At 39.1% G+C, this 16213-nt stretch overlaps 1 protein-coding gene across 1 annotated transcript; it reads left to right on the forward strand.

Annotated features, from left to right (window-relative positions):
• The first annotated feature begins 932 nt into the window (after nt 1-932).
• LOC133549336 (retinaldehyde-binding protein 1-like) lies at nt 933-15798 on the forward strand. The gene is made up of 8 exons (XM_061894638.1): nt 933-1043; nt 3414-3458; nt 9171-9299; nt 9373-9577; nt 10803-10981; nt 11055-11213; nt 14013-14123; nt 14200-15798. Exons 2-8 carry the CDS (start codon nt 3447-3449, stop codon nt 14326-14328), a joined length of 924 nt encoding a protein of 307 aa, XP_061750622.1. The 5' UTR covers nt 933-1043; nt 3414-3446; the 3' UTR covers nt 14329-15798.
• Nucleotides 15799-16213: the final 415 nt, after the last annotated feature.

Genomic DNA, 16213 nt, shown 5'->3' on the forward strand with positions numbered 1-16213 from the left:
CCGCGGAAGCTACACACAACATGACACTGAACTGATAAGCAATCGTACATGTTGTAGAAGGCGACAAAGCCAATGGTTACATAGCACGCCCTTATAATTATTATCTGGGTGACTGCCGGCAGTCATACAAGAGAATAATAGCGTCTCTTATTGTCTTCTTCGCTTTAGACGCGGGTCTTAAATGGCTCTTTGAATGGCAAATAATACCGATCACAGAACCATGTATATCAAATATTTCCAGATGGTTCAACCGCCACCCGCCCGAATCTAATTAAAATAAATTTTTTCGTCATGTCAACCGCCCGACCCGCGGTTTTTCCGCGGACTCCGCGGAGGAGACCGCAAACCGCGCATCTCTAGTGTGTAGTGTTAAAGTGGCCAAACATTATAAATATACTTGTTAGATAACACCTCTGCCTTGTTTTAATGCATATTTCGGCCTACTACGCTACTGTACTTTAATGTTGGTCATCATTGTGGTACTAGGAGAGCCATTTTTGACTGAGGTGGTACTTGGTGGAAAAAGTTTGAGAACCACGTCCTTTCATAACTAATATGTTGTAATCTTTTTAAAGCCAGTTTTAATATGATTTTAATAGCACAAATTATGTACTGTGTATGTTGCATAGACTTTCTCAATACATTATTATTTTAAGTCACTGGTTAAACGTGCAAATTGATTTTAAGTCGACATGCACTTTTACTAATGAGCCCTGTAACCCCGCCCCTTCCACCAGCACATGTGCGCACGTTGCGTATCACAGTAGTAAATCTTTGAGGAATGCCATCAAATCCCAAACAAGCAGCTCTTACCTAAAGGGTACCAACCCCCCCACTCCCACTCAACATCATTACATCACGACCTCTGCTTTAGCCCCGCCCTTTGCATCACAACCTCTCATGCAGACAGAAAATGGGGGGGAAAGAAAATACAATAATCTGTTGTGACGACATTAATCCCTACACTACAAAAAGCTCGGTGCCGCTGGTCCTGCACACAGACACCCCACACTTCCTCGCCAACGACTTGACGTCTCACACAGGTAGGCGTCTTTGGACCCTCACAAAGCCCCCTTACTGCCGGTATTTTAGGTGCTAGACACGTGTTAGAACGCTAATATGGCAGAGCTGTATTTCACTGATTGGGTCGGGAGGGCGCCACCTCTGTCTAATTGTGTGCAGTACGCACAACTGGAATTAGTGACCATGAGCATGAGTCAATAGTCTTTTATTATGATTAACTATGCGCCTATTTGACCATAAATAAGAAGCTAAACATTATTTGATTCGACGATTAAAACTGGCTTGTGTCCCATTTTGGGTCCTGACCCACAGTTTGGGGAACAATGCCTTTTTTGAAAAAATACAAGATGCAAGCAAAAATCTATTTTTGCATTCAAGATTCAAGTCGAATATGCTTGTTATTTAAACCGTTTTAAGTGGGATTTAAATTAATTATTCAATAGAAGACCCCTTTTTGTGGTGTTGTATAATATAATCTTTAATCATGTAAATATTCATATAAAAAGTGACAGTTAAATCACATAACAGTGTTAGAAAAACTCCTCAAAAGAATTTAAAGCATATTTTAGTGTATTTCATCTTTTTAACTGTTTTTTTTTATGTATTGTATTTTAAGTTTTGTATTGGTGTTTTTAATAATTGTATGAATTGATTATTTTAATCATCAATTTACATTAAAATAAAATGGAATTAATATATTAAACTTTTTTAAAAATTCTGTTTACAGTATATGTCTGTGATAATATACTGTGCACACTGCAAATGTATTTAATTATTACAAATATGTTATTTTAATTAGTAATTTCTAATAATAGTGGACTGGTCTCATTAATTTTGTTGTATTAAAAAAGTAAAATCAGTAATATTTTTAAAATACAAAATATTTATTCATTATGTATACGCACACACACACACACACAGACATATATATATATATATCCATCCATTTTCTACCGCTTATTCCCTTTGAGGTAGCGGGGGGCGCTGGTGCCTATCTCAGCTACAAGCGGGCGGAAGGCGGTGTACACCCTGGACAAGTCGCCACCTCATATATATATATATATACATATATATATACATATACATATACATATATATATATATATATATATATATATATATATATATATATATATATATATATATATATATATAATTGCTATAATGTCTTCTGAAATGTAGAATTTACATTTTTAAGATAATTGCCTTCTATCCATTTTCTATACCGTTTATCCTCATTAGAGGGAATATCATTAATCAGAGTTAATTATTAAAAACTTAAAATATGTATGTAGCAATTAGTGTGTATATATATATAATGAAAAAATATATATTTTGCTTAAGTGTATGCATACTATTTTTAAAATTAAAAATATTTTTCTATTATATTTTTATAATTAAAAATGTTGTTTTGATTTATTAATCAAAATTGTACATATTTATATATATATATATATATATATATATATATATATATATACAGTATATATATATATTTTTTTTAAACATTTGTTTATTAAATGTTTTGACATATACAGTTGCCAAAAAAATTATGAAATACACGTCAAATGTTCTCCCCCTCACCCCAAAACAAGTAACCCACAAAAAATACACACAATTTTATATGTTTTTAATAGGGCGGTCAAAATTAACATGTTACCTCATGTGATTTTATACAAAAAATATTGCATTTATCATGAACACACTTGGATTAATCATGCAATTTATCCATCAATCCATCTTCCGTTTATCCGAGGTCGGGTCACGGGGGCAGCAGCCTAAGCCAAGAAGCCCAGACTTGCATTTTTTAAATGCATACAAAAATGAATAAACAAAAAAAAAATACAGCTTGAAAGAACATCAGATAAAAGTGTTACTAAGGTTTTTGCAAATAAATTGCATGCAATCAAGAAAAAGGTGACATTCTGACAATAACATTACATTTGTGTAAACAAATACATGGGTCTTTTCCAAAGCAATTTTTAATTTTGCAAGGAAGGGATCACCTGTGATCAATCATGATTAATCCAAATTCCAAAATGTGATCAATCTGATGAAACAAATCATTAGACATCCCTATTTTTTATTTATTTTCAATATTATGCCTTTTTTTATTTATTTTAAATCAAAATGATGTTTTTTGCCAATAGAATGCAGGAGATTAAACCTTCTGTAGGCAACATTCAGGTTATCTGTTGTTGTTTTTTGGGTTAATCAGGTTTACATCACGCTGCTTATGAAAGAGTTGGGCTTAAATCTCCTGATAGATGATGCAGGAGCCATCCACAGCTAAATTTAGCGTCACCAGGGAGGCACCCCAGTCACGGCAAAATGAGGTGGGATTATTGTGTCTGCTGTTAGTTTGAAACACTTTTGCTTTCTCCCTCCAGATCGTCCTGACCCCCGCGTGAAGAGCAGCAGACATGGCTGTCGTCGTGAGTATCTTCTCCTCGCGCTACAAAGCGCCATTGTGAGAATGCGGCCTTTGGAGTCCCTCGCTGTGCATTTTGGGCTTTACTGGACTCATGTGAGGCAGATTAGACCCACACTGAGGCCTTATTGATTCCTGCGGATTAGGATTCTTTTTTTTTTTAGAGAAAGAAACGCACAATCAAGTCTTGTGAGCGACTTATAGTGACTCATGCGAGCTTTTGTGTCGCTCAACGTGTGTCCTGCAAGCATGGTCACGTTTGCAGCCTCCTTATAGTCACGTGTATTTGACAGCGGCAATATTTATGGTGATTATTGGCAATACCGCATTCCAAAAAAATTCAAACAAAACCGTCATGGTGCACCACGTCAACTGGCTAAGCATCCACACGAATGTGTTTGGCTTTTTTGTGTGTGATGCCGCCTCAAAAAGAATAGTATACCATTCAGGGTAAATAGGATACATGTGATGATAACGTCCATCCATCCATTTCCTACCGCTTATTCCCTTTGGGGTCGCGGGGGGCGCTGGTGCCTATCTCAGCTACAATCGGGCGGAAGGCGTCTTACACCCTGGACAAGTTGCCACCTCATCGCAGGGCCAACACAGATAGACAGACAACATTCACACTCACATTCACACACTAGGTCCATTAAAGACTATTTAACTCCAAGTATGTGTTTCCGCCTGTAAAAATTTTCCATGCAAATGTTGGCCTTTTCTGGAGGCTTTTTTGTGTGATGCTTCCACAGAAGTGGACAAATGTAATGATAACCCTAGAGGAAAATACCATAGTTCCCTTTTATCCTGTAATGCCTGAGAGGTACAATTTAACATACTGGTTTTATTTAACACTAATAACAATTTATTAACGTATCAAAACATCAAAGATTATTTAACGTACCGTAGTTGATTTTAATAACAAGGACAAATGTGATGATAATCATAGAACCAAAAATGGATTGGATGAGAGAGTCTGGCACATCAGTACAATGTCACATCCAAATCGCGATTCTTGTTCATACCAATTTTAAATACCGTATTTCTTTGAATTGCCGCCGGGGCGCTAATTAATTTAAAACCTCTTCTCACTCCTGCGCTTACCAAAGGCATGCGGTATAAGTAAGCATGCGCTAATTATTTTAAAACCTCTTCTCACTACGGCACTTACCAAAGGTATGCAGTAAAAATTTGAGTGTGATGTAAGCTTGGACTTTAAATCCTACTGAATAGCTCTTAATCTTCTTCTCTTTATGCGATTTCAAATTACAGGTATTGAAATCAGCCTCCTCCATTTTGAAAATAATGACAGAGGAAGTGTCACTCGTGACATCACAAGTTTGACCAGGCGGTTATAATAAGCATGCGCTAATTATTTTGGGAAGCGAGTTTGGCCCGGCAGTAATTAAAGGCAGCCGCATACTATATGCCCTACGGCAATTCAAGGAAATACGGTATATTCATAATTTTAAAAAATGTATACAAAAAATATATATTTTTAATTACAAAATAATATATCAGGTTCAAATACTGATTACATTTATTACACAAGACAAGAAGCAAAGAATTAAACCGAGACAGAATTAAATTTGGCTCAATTGAGGAGATACGTCTAGGCTATACTCTTGTACAGTCTCCTCCACGCTCTGGCGCAATATTGTACGCCTTCTCTTTTATTTGGACTTTCCCTGATTACATGGCAACAGCTGTTTCTAAGGGAGGGGGCCGTAAACAGCCATCGCCTTTGGTTACAGAACAGTTCAAAGAAAAGGTCGTAAAACAGTTCACAGATAAAGGTCGTAAAAGTGTTCAAAGAAGAGGTCCCTGGAGGAGAGTCTGGACCTGCTTCCCCTCCGCTCTGTAGTTCTTGGGTCAAAATGATTTCTTTCTGTTGATTACAATTCATAAAAGAAAAATAACACTTTCATGTGGAGTTTTACAAGCCTTCTTCTTGGTAGGTTCAAAGACAGCTTTTGTATTCTCGCCGGGAACACATTGAAACACAAAGTTTTCTGATAACTTAGATAGAATTATTCTAACACAATATATATATTTTTTGATAAGAATACATTTTCCAGAATATGTTTTAGGGATCTTTCTGTGTGGAGTTTGCATGTCCTCCCTGTGACTGCGTGGGTTCCTTCCGGGTACTCCGGCTTCCTCCCACTTCCAAAGAAATGCACCTGGGGATAGGTTGATTGGCAACACTAAAATTGGCCCTAGTGTGTGAATGTGAGTGTGAATGTTGTCTGTCTATCTGTGTTGGCCCTGCGATGAGTTGGCAACTTGTCCAGGGTGTACGCCGCCTTCCGCCCGATTGTAGCTGAGATAGGCACCAGCGACCCCAAAGGGAATAAGCGGTAGAAAATTAATGGATGGATGTTTTTAGGCCACCTACATGCAACCTGTTTTTAGAAAATTAAATTATAACTTTTATACCAAATAACTGGTTGGAATTGAGAATCTATTCTGAACCGAATTGTCACCCCGGGAATCGGAATCGGATAGAATCGTTAGGTGCCCAAAGATTCACAGCCTTTATGTCAACAATGCTAACACTACCAATTTCCCAGAATCCCTGAGAAGTGCAATACAGCTTAGGGGAGAGTGGGGTAAGACGAGTCAGTGGGTAGGTTTAGCCACCGCTTGTATCTCGGTAACTGTGCACATGATTTTTCAGAGGACCATACATTTAGGGACCATTTCTGTGATGCAGAGAAGAATATGGCCGAAGAGATAAGTAGGTTTTTACACACAAAACTTGTTTTTACCTTGTCAAAGTAAATTCTGTGCATATCAGGTAAAATGACTGTTAGGCCAAAGCAAATGCATCCAGTTTTAAAATGATATATTATACATGTTGGTATAAAACCATGCGAATCACTTCAATAGGTATTAGCCTAAATTTCTAAACTAGCCACACGTGTACATTTCATCGAGAAATTCGGTCAACCATTTGTAAGTAGATATTGTGCATAAAGATGTTAAGTTTGTTTTGTATTACAATTTCTGACTTTATCATGTATTTTGTATTTGTTGTCGTGTTGTTTTTGTCTCAGAGTAACTCTGGGCGATCATAACTCCTTAAATACACGTAGTGCTAAATTTGACCAGAAGAGGGCTATAACGCTACACCTTAGGTTTAATTATGATGGGTCACATTGTGTGCAGTGTTTGATGTACTGTACATGTTGTTTATTTTGCATAAACATACATAGTTTTGTGAATGTATGAACACTAAAACTTATATTTTGTTTATGTAAAATATACAATAGACCTGTGACATACTGTCAGGGGAGGCCAGTGAGGCAGTGCCTCACCTGCCAGGTGGCTTAACCATGAGATGTTCCAAAATGACGTAATAAAATAAAATAGGTTTTAATATTTCTCTTTTAATTTATGCTTTCTATGTGATTTTGGTGTGGTTCCTGTATATTTTGATCATTTTCATGGTCAAAATCGCGAAAATTCCATGTTTCCTGATCAAAACAATGCAGCAGATGAGAAGTGAGGCAGACAAAGGTGGTGCCTCCACGGCTACACACAGTGTGTATTGGGCATGTGCGTGCGAGGGGCGCATGCTTGTTGCCACGTGGAAAAGGCAGGTCTTGAGGCAGCAAGTACCTCTGCCTCAAGGTAGGGGGCGATATATTGTCAACTTGCAGTTCAATGCTTCAAGAGTACGCTGACTCGCCACACTGGGAGACGTGGGGGCGGTCAAGCTAGCAGACACAGGTCTCTCCAGCGGAAGCCAGCATTTTTTTCTTTTTTTACTTTATGTATAACAAACATGGCATTTTTATTAGAGTAAGCCAGTGTTTGTGGGTGTTTTATGTCAGATGCAAAAATATTGTTAAATTTCTTGGAATGAAATTGAATTAAATGAATGTTTCTGCCAATATGCAGGATTATATACTGTATCCAAGATTAAATACTTCTCTAAACTGGACTTTAAGACAAAATGAATGCTATCATACGAAGTACGTTTTCATGGAGGATAGCTATTGCTGCTTCAGATACAAATACAGAAAGGTAAATTACACTCCCAAAACTTGATTTATTTTGTTAAAAGTAAATGGGACCAAAAAGTATTTAATAACAACTTTATCAAATACTTTTTGGACCCATTTATCATATTATAATATAATTATGATAACGTTTTTATGAAAGCGAATAAGTCCCTTTTTTTCCCCCTGTAACTCTAATGTACAACCTAAATCAACAATGACTATAACTGCACATATGAATTTAAGTAAAAAAAAAAAAAAGTAAGTATGCCTCACCTGGTGTTTGGTTCCCCGCACGTCACTGCAATAGACATAATGTAAAATACACAATACAACTATACTTTTGTAATGTTTATTTTAGCAAGGAATATAATTCAAAAGAAAAGAAGGAACATCAATCCCCAACATAAGTTCTGGAGCTTCTGTTTCTTCATGCTGCACGCGCTCGAAACGAGTAGCGAGGGCAGACTAGTGAATTTATTGACAGTGCAGTGTGGAAGCCGGTATGTTTACTTTGTAATTAAGTAAATTAAGTCTGAAAGGAATATAATCTACGGAAGCACTTGACAACACATCCGTATTTCGATTTCCGTGCCTCGAACCCTTGGACTCTGGAAACTGCGGCCCTCTTCATTATGTAGTTGAATAGCCCTGTTATATGTTAACATTGTAGAAAAGGTATCATGCTGAGAACCTACAAAGTGTAAAGACACAGATTCACATCTGACCGTGCTGGACCAACTGAAATTATACCCTTACCAAAAATCTGCAGCCCAGAAACCAAACCAAAAGTGTGTGGAGACAAGAATCCTGACTGTTGGAATATTGAATAGTGTTCAATGGTTTTCTAACTAGTGGTTTAGAACTCAGTACGTGTCCATGCACTAACTCTCAAATAGTTCGGCTCTAAATAAGCATTCTATAACCCATTGAAACACCTTAATCCGATCGTGTTCTGTTTTTGAAAAGTCGGACTAACACACCCGGATTATGCGATTGGAGACCAGATCTCTCGAGAGGGTGTGTGCGCCCGAGGGGATCCTTCGTATCGCGCATGTGATCAAAGAAAATTTTGCGTACATGTGTAAGGCGCATGGTTTAGTCCCTGCTTCTTGTTCAACCCGGGACTCGAACTCGGGTCGCGGTTCATGCGAGATGAGCGTGCTAGCTCCCGAACTAAAAACCAGCACTGCTTTTAAGGTTGTCAGGGAGTTAGGTTTAGCAACGTACACACTGGCTGGCCTCCGTTACACATGGAATCGCAAACATCGCATAGATGTGTGTTTCATCAAGAGCAATACGTGCTTTAATGTCGGACTCGAGGAGTCCCCAATTGGACTCGAAAAAGTTTTTCTATTTATTGATAGGCGCTTTTAAAAAATAAAAATATCTGAATACACACTATATCTGGCACCAAAGTCGCTAAGTGGGCAACACGTATCCCTCCTGCTATGTCTTCTTACTCCAGAGAAAGTCCATGTGCCTATGAAGTGTTAAAAAGTGGATCCATGCAGCCCCCTGCGGTACAGTTGTAACGACAAGCCACACAATTAGACAGTCCCATTATAATGTGTTTATAAGCAACTTTGAACAGGTGAGGGAAAATTTAATTGTGGCGGTCCAAACAAAATTGTCGCTTCCCGCCACAATTATATGAATGTACGGGAAATTATTTAGCAAGGTGCTAATGTTGCCCCCTACGTCCTCAGAGTGGAACTTACCGCATGGTGTCGGAGGAGGAGCAGGCTCTCCGGGCCAAGCTGGAGCGCCTCACCGTCAAGGACCACGGTCCAGTGTTCGGACCCAGCCCCAGCCTGCCAGACCACACCCGACAGAAGGTCCAGTCGAAAAGGCCACACCCCTTTTGTTACTTCAAAGCAACGCTCAGGCGCCTCAAATGTCTCCCGGCAGGCCAAAGACGAGCTGAACGAGACGGACGAGAAGCGCGTGTCGGCGGTGAAGGAGCTGCGAGGCATCATGAAGGAGAAGGCGGACGCAGGGGACGAGCTGGCCAAGGGGGTGCAGGACACTTTTGGGGAGAAACCCGACAGCATGCTAGTCCGCTTTATCCGGGCCAGGAAGTACGACGTCCCCAGAGCCTTTGAACTCTTGAAGGGTACGTCCTCCAATCACATAGAGGGAGGTACTGCACCCTCTGGACCACTCACCTGTCAATCAGACAACCTCTGCTGGGTTAGCCTAATGTACGGTGGGGCAAAAAAGTATTTAGTCAGCCACCGATTGTGCAAGTTATCCCACTTAAAATGATGACAGAGGTCTGTAATTTTCATCATAGGTACACTTCAACTGTGAGAGACAGAATGTGGAAAATAATCCTGGAATTCACATTGTAGGAATTTTAAAGAATTTATTTGTAAATTATGGTGGAAAATAAGTATTTGGTCAACCATTCAAAGCTCTCACTGATGGAAGGAGGTTTTGGCTCAAAATCTCACGATACATGGCCCCATTCATTCTTTCCTTAACACGGATCAATCGTCCTGTCCCCTTAGCAGAAAAACAGCCCCAAAGCATGATGTTTCCACCCCCATGCTTCACAGTAGGTGTGGTGTTCTTGGGATGCAACTCCGTATTCTTCTTCCTCCAAACACGACGAGTTGAGTTTATACCAAAAAGTTCTATTTTGGTTTCATCTGATCACATGACATTCTCCCAATCCTCTGCTGTATCATCCATGTATCTATTTGAGGATCGGGCGTGACTAGGGGGACCAGGTGGAAACTACTGGGTTGGCATGGAAACAAAACCAGGAAGTGCAAAACAGGGAAGAAGAGTCCAAAAACAAAACAAAACATGATTAAACATACAACCTGATTCACAGGCATGACAAAAAAGACAATTTTACACATACTTGTTTTCTTAAACAATAAAAACAGTTGAATTTATTTTTTTTGTGAACACTGAAAGCAATTTAACGTACTTTTTTTTACTCCGAAATGTTCTTGTTTTCAAGTTAATTTGCGTGTTTTTGTGAACCAAACTTTTTTGTTTTGCACATACTTGTTTTTTCAAAACAATAAAAATAATGTAACATCCTTTTTTGTGAATATTGAGGGAAATTAAACGCACATGTTCTCATAAAAAACATCCAAGCCTATTTAACATACTCGTTTTCGTTGTAAAATGTTATTGTTTTCACTTTAACATCGTAAACACAATTTTACACATACTTGTTTTCTTAAACAATAAAAACAAATAACTTACTTATTTTGTGAACATTCAAGGCAGTTTAACATACTTGTTATTCAATTCCCTGTTTTTAAATCGAGTGTTTTTTGTGTGTAGTTGTGAGAAGGTCTTCACCTTGTGTCCTTCCAAAGGTTACGTGCGCTTCAGGAAGGAGTACCCCGAGCTCTTTGAGAACTTGACTCCAGAGGCCGTACGCAGCACCATCGAGGCCGGCTACCCCGGCATCCTGCAGAGCCGAGACAAGTACGGCCGCGTGGTTCTGCTCTTCAACATCGAAAACTGGGACTACGAGGAGATCACCTTCGACGAGGTGCCAAGACACGTCCGTACAATCAAACTCGATCCACGCGAACCATCTTCAAGACCTTTTTTCTTCTTTGTAGATCCTGCGGGCCTACTGTGTCATCCTGGAGAAACTTCTGGAGAACGAGGAGACTCAGATCAACGGCTTCTGCATCATTGAGAACTTCAAAGGCTTCACCATGCAGCAGGCGTCCGGTATCAAACCCACGGAGCTCAAGAAGATGGTGGACATGCTGCAGGTATGCATGCAATTAAAAAAATCTAAAAGACAATACCGTTATGTATTAAATAACGTTTCAAAAAAGGAAATCATGTTTTTTTTCTAGAATCTGCAATTACGTTTGCTCATAATTTAAATTAAAATGAACTGCTTTTATTTTGTTATTTTCTAAATGTTGCTGTTAGGCCCACAGCAATCACATTTAAATGTGGGGAAATGTTTTGAAAATATTACAGCAATAGTTCATATTTTTTAATTTTATTTTGTGCAAATTGTAAAATTCTGTAAATTGTAAAATTAGTCCAAATCTGTTAAAAAAAAAAAGAGCACTTGCCTGTGCTCACAAGTACCATAAAAAAATAGATTACATTTAATTATTAGTATGGAGTTTTGAGGGTTTTGTGAAAATACTAAAAAAACGTTGCTGGTATGTCAATAAAATGTAGTAAAAATATTAAAAAATCATGCCAATTTTCAAACATATATGTATATAAAAAATTATGCTTTAATGTTATTGTGCTAAATTATGTTTATCATTATTATTTTTCTGTTACCAATACATCTAATATGTATATAACAATAAATTGTAATTTGCAATGTGCAAAACAAAACTTCATCATACTAAGTCGGGACGGGAAATTCACAACAACTCTTAGGGTGACGATTCGATTCAGAATTGATTCTCAATTGAAACTGATTTTGCAACATGTTATCTGGTAAAGAGATGAGGTGGCGACTTGTCCAGGGTGTACGACGCCTTCCACCTGATTGTAGCTGAGATAGGCACCAGCGCCCCCCGCTACCCCAAAGGGAATAAGCAGTAGAAAATGGATGGATGGGTGATAATATTACCTTTTCACAACAGGTTACAGGTTACAAGCTCCTTTTGGGTGCTGATGTATAAGCACAGCGAGTAAGCGTTGAAATGGCCAAAAAACATATTTTTAAAAATTGTTTCTTAAAAAATGTTCGAACCGAAAGAAATAGAAATCGCGATTCAGTTTTTGATTTATTTTTGGTTCTCTTTTTGGGGGTGGGTTTCATGTATGTTTGTATGTATGTATGTATGTGTATGTTTGTATACATACAGTATATGCGTATATAAATAAATAAAACCTTGGTTTTATTTATTTTTCATAACACTTAACTGTATTTGTGTATGTTGTATATATGTATCCTTTTTTTTCTCTCCATTAATTGTTAAAGGGGAACATAATCACAATTTCAAAAGGGTTAAAAACAATAAAAATCAGTTCCCAGTGGCTTGTTGTATTTTTTTTCAAAATTTTACCGGTCCCCGAATATCCCTAAAAAAAGCTTTAACGTGCTTGATTTTCGCTATTTGCGATGCGACTATCCATTTCCCTGTGACGTCATACAGTGCTGCCAATGTAAACAAACAACGGCGGATACCACAGCAAGATATAGCGACATTAGCTCGGATTCAGACTTGGATTTCAGCGACTTAAGCGATTTAACAGATTACGCATGTATTGAAACAGATGGTTGGAGTATGAAAGTATTGAAGAAGAAACTGAAGCTATTGAGCGAATAGCTATTGACGCTATTCATAGCCATAGCATGGCCGAATAGCTGCGTTAGCATCGCCGGTAAAATGTGCGGACCAAACGATCAGGACTTACGCATCTTGTGACACTGGAGCAACTTAAATCCTTAGATTGGTAAGTGTTTTTTTTTGCATTAAATGTGGGTGAAAGTAAATGTAATATAGTTGCAAATGCATCTGCAGGTTATCCATACATCTATGTGCCATGTCTGCTTTAGCACCGCCGGTAAATAGCATGTTAGCATTGATTAGCTGGCAGTCAACATCAACAAAACTCACCTTTGTGAATTTGTTGACTTTATAGTTGCAAATGCATCTGCAGGTTATCCATACATCTCTGTGTCATGTCTACTTTAGCACCGCCGGTAAATAGCATGTTAGCGTCGATTAGCGTAGCATGTTAGCATCGATTAGCTGGCAGTCACGCCGCAACCAAATATGTCTGATTAGCACATAAGTCAACATCAACAAAACTCACCTTTGTGATTTTGTTGACTTTATCGTTGCAAATGCATCTGCAGGTTATCCATACATCTCTGTGCAATGTCTGTAATCGCCGGTAAAATGTGGAGACTCTTTGGCACATTCAATGGGGGTCTGGCGGCAGACACTTTCGCATCTTCGGGCCAGTGGTGCAACTTGAATATTTCCCTGTTAGTGTTGTTACACCCTCCGACAACACACCGACGAGGCATGATGTCTCCAAAGTTCCAAAAAATAGTCGAAAAAACGGAAAATAACAGAGCTGAGACCCAATGTTTGTAATGTGTTAAAAATGAAAATGGCGGCTGTATTACCTCGGAGACGTCACGTTCTGACGTCATCGCAAAAAGAGCGATAAACGGAAAGGCGTTTAATTCGCCAAAATTCACCCATTTAGAGTTCGGAGATCGGTTAAAAAAATATATGGTCTTTTTTTCTGCACCATCAAGGTATATATTGACGCTTACATAGGTCTGGTGATAATGTTCCCTTATGTTAGTCTTATTGAAATGTTTGTTGTTGTCTCCTTCCTCCTGTTTTTTGTGGTGTTTTTTGGGTATTTGCGTTACCAACATTTCAATGTATTCTGCTGTATATGCATTGTAAAAATTGCAAATCCTAAATAAGTAAATGAAGAAATTGCGATTCAGATATGAATCGATTTTTTGAGCATTGCTGATTTTAACATTGTAGTAGCGCAAGCACGATACTAAACATATTGTCAAATGAACGCTTCGCTGACGGTGTTTGCGCTTTCTGTCCCACCAGGACTCGTTCCCGGCTCGTTTCAAAGCGGTGCACTTCATCCACCAGCCGTGGTACTTCACCACCACCTACAACGTGGTCAAGCCCCTCATGAAGAGCAAGCTGTTGGAGAGGGTAAAGTCCCCCTGAGCGCGTGCACTGACGTCCCCACACTAACCCCCCGTCCTCTCCCCCGTCCTCTCCCCCGCAGGTCTTTGTGCACGGGGACGAGCTGGAGAACTACTACAAGGAGTTCGATGCCGATATTCTTCCCTCAGAGTTTGACGGGAAGGCGGCCAAATACGACGGCAAAGCCACGGCGGCCAAGTTGTTCGACTAAACGCTTCTTTTTGTTCAGAGTCCCATTAAAACTCCATAGACTGCTGAGAGTGTGAGCAAGGATGACTTCTTTTTCTTCTTTTTTTGGGTGGGGTCCTGACAAAGACTAAAGCGCCTTTTGACTAACCGGACCTTGTATTGTACCAACACTGCGCTGAAGCCACTTTTATCAGTTAACGGGTGTCAAAGTGTGGCACAGGGACCATTCACAGTCCGCACCCTGATCTTTACTGGCCTGTGCCATCAGCGACCTGAAAACATAGCTCTCACCCGAAAACATCAGGAAGCATAATTTAAGTCAAAATACCACACAAATCTGTGTTATGCAGGCTCCATCTGGTTGTACGCCAAATAACCACCTAATTAAGTGTTACCGTTCAAACTGTGTGTAATGTTACAGGGGCCAAAAATATTAAATAGACTTGTTGAATAAAACCTCTGCCCTGTTTTTAATAAATACTTAGGCCCACTGCGCTACTGTTGGTCATTAAAAGCATTGTCTGAAGTTGTTCTTTTAGAGAACCACCAGCTTAGAGCATGTTGACGTACTTTAATTGGTTTGAGCCGGTTCAATAAGCTTTAAGGCTAAGTTTGGACCCCTCCATTCTAGTAAATAAATAAATGATAAATGGGTTGTACTTGTATAGCGCTTTTCTACCTTCAAGGTACTCAAAGCGCTTTGACACTACTTCCACATTTACCCATTCACAAACACATTCACACACTGATGGAGGGAGCTGCCATGCAAGGCGCTAACCAGCACCCATCAGGAGCAAGGGTGAAGTGTCTTGCTCAGGACACAACGGACGCAACGAAGTTGGTACTAGGTGGGGATTGAACCAGGGACCCTCAGGCTGCGCACGGCCACTTTTCCTACTGCGCCACGCCTTTTAAGGAGCCTAATTTGCACGATAACAACAAAAATTGGACCACTGGACCAGTTTTCTCTACTTCCATGGTTTAGTTTAGAACACGTGCCTCACACTCGCAAGTGAATGAGAATTCAATATGGATCAATTTGAACAAATCTTTAGTTATTTGTTAGGACTATTAAAAAAATAAAATCTGTGGTGCTCCCAAGGACCACTCGATTAAGCGTGTGTACTAATAGTGATACAAAAACCCATCCATCCATTTTTTACCGCTTATGCCTTTCGGGGTCGCTGGACCCTATCTCAGCTACAATCGGGCGGAAGCCGGCGTACACCCTGGACAAGTCGCCACCTAAAAATCAGTCATTTAAAATATCATCCATTCCTTTATCATCAATAAATGTCATATTTGGTCTTGGGCTTTTTCTGGACCCCTTGAGCACCCACTCCCTCTAAACAGGCTATTATTTTGTGGTGAAAGTGTTCAATAAGTGTCTGCTTGTGTCTGTTCTTCTCTGCAATACTCTCAATATTACTGTTACCCATTGTGCTACCTGCTGTACCAGTTGATGTACAATAAAATGTACTGTATATATAAATATGTGTCAATTTAACGTGTACGTGCCTTTGCATCAAATGGTATGCCGGTTAAAAAAACAAAATTTGTTGTTTTACCCGATTGGTCCAAACCGCACCGGAAACGCAGACTGGCCAATCACATAGCAGCATAACACAGACCCGCCAATATTTTAATGGCGGTCGATTCAGTTTAATATTATTGACGTTATTACTATTTCAAAATGGTTTACCTGTGTCCTCTACTTGATAAGTTGGATATAAACATTGTCATTGTTACGTTTCTAAAAAAAAAAATACGACGCACGGTTACGAATGTTACTTAAGCAAGCTTTGTGAAGCTGGATAAAGTCCCTCAAAGATCAAACTTTGTCGACTCAAAGGTAAGCAATCCGACTGTAAAAATGTTAAATAAATAAAGTCTTGTTTTGGTAAACC

This window comes from Nerophis ophidion, linkage group LG03, assembly GCF_033978795.1.
Source record: "Nerophis ophidion isolate RoL-2023_Sa linkage group LG03, RoL_Noph_v1.0, whole genome shotgun sequence".
NCBI lineage: Eukaryota > Metazoa > Chordata > Actinopteri > Syngnathiformes > Syngnathidae > Nerophis > Nerophis ophidion.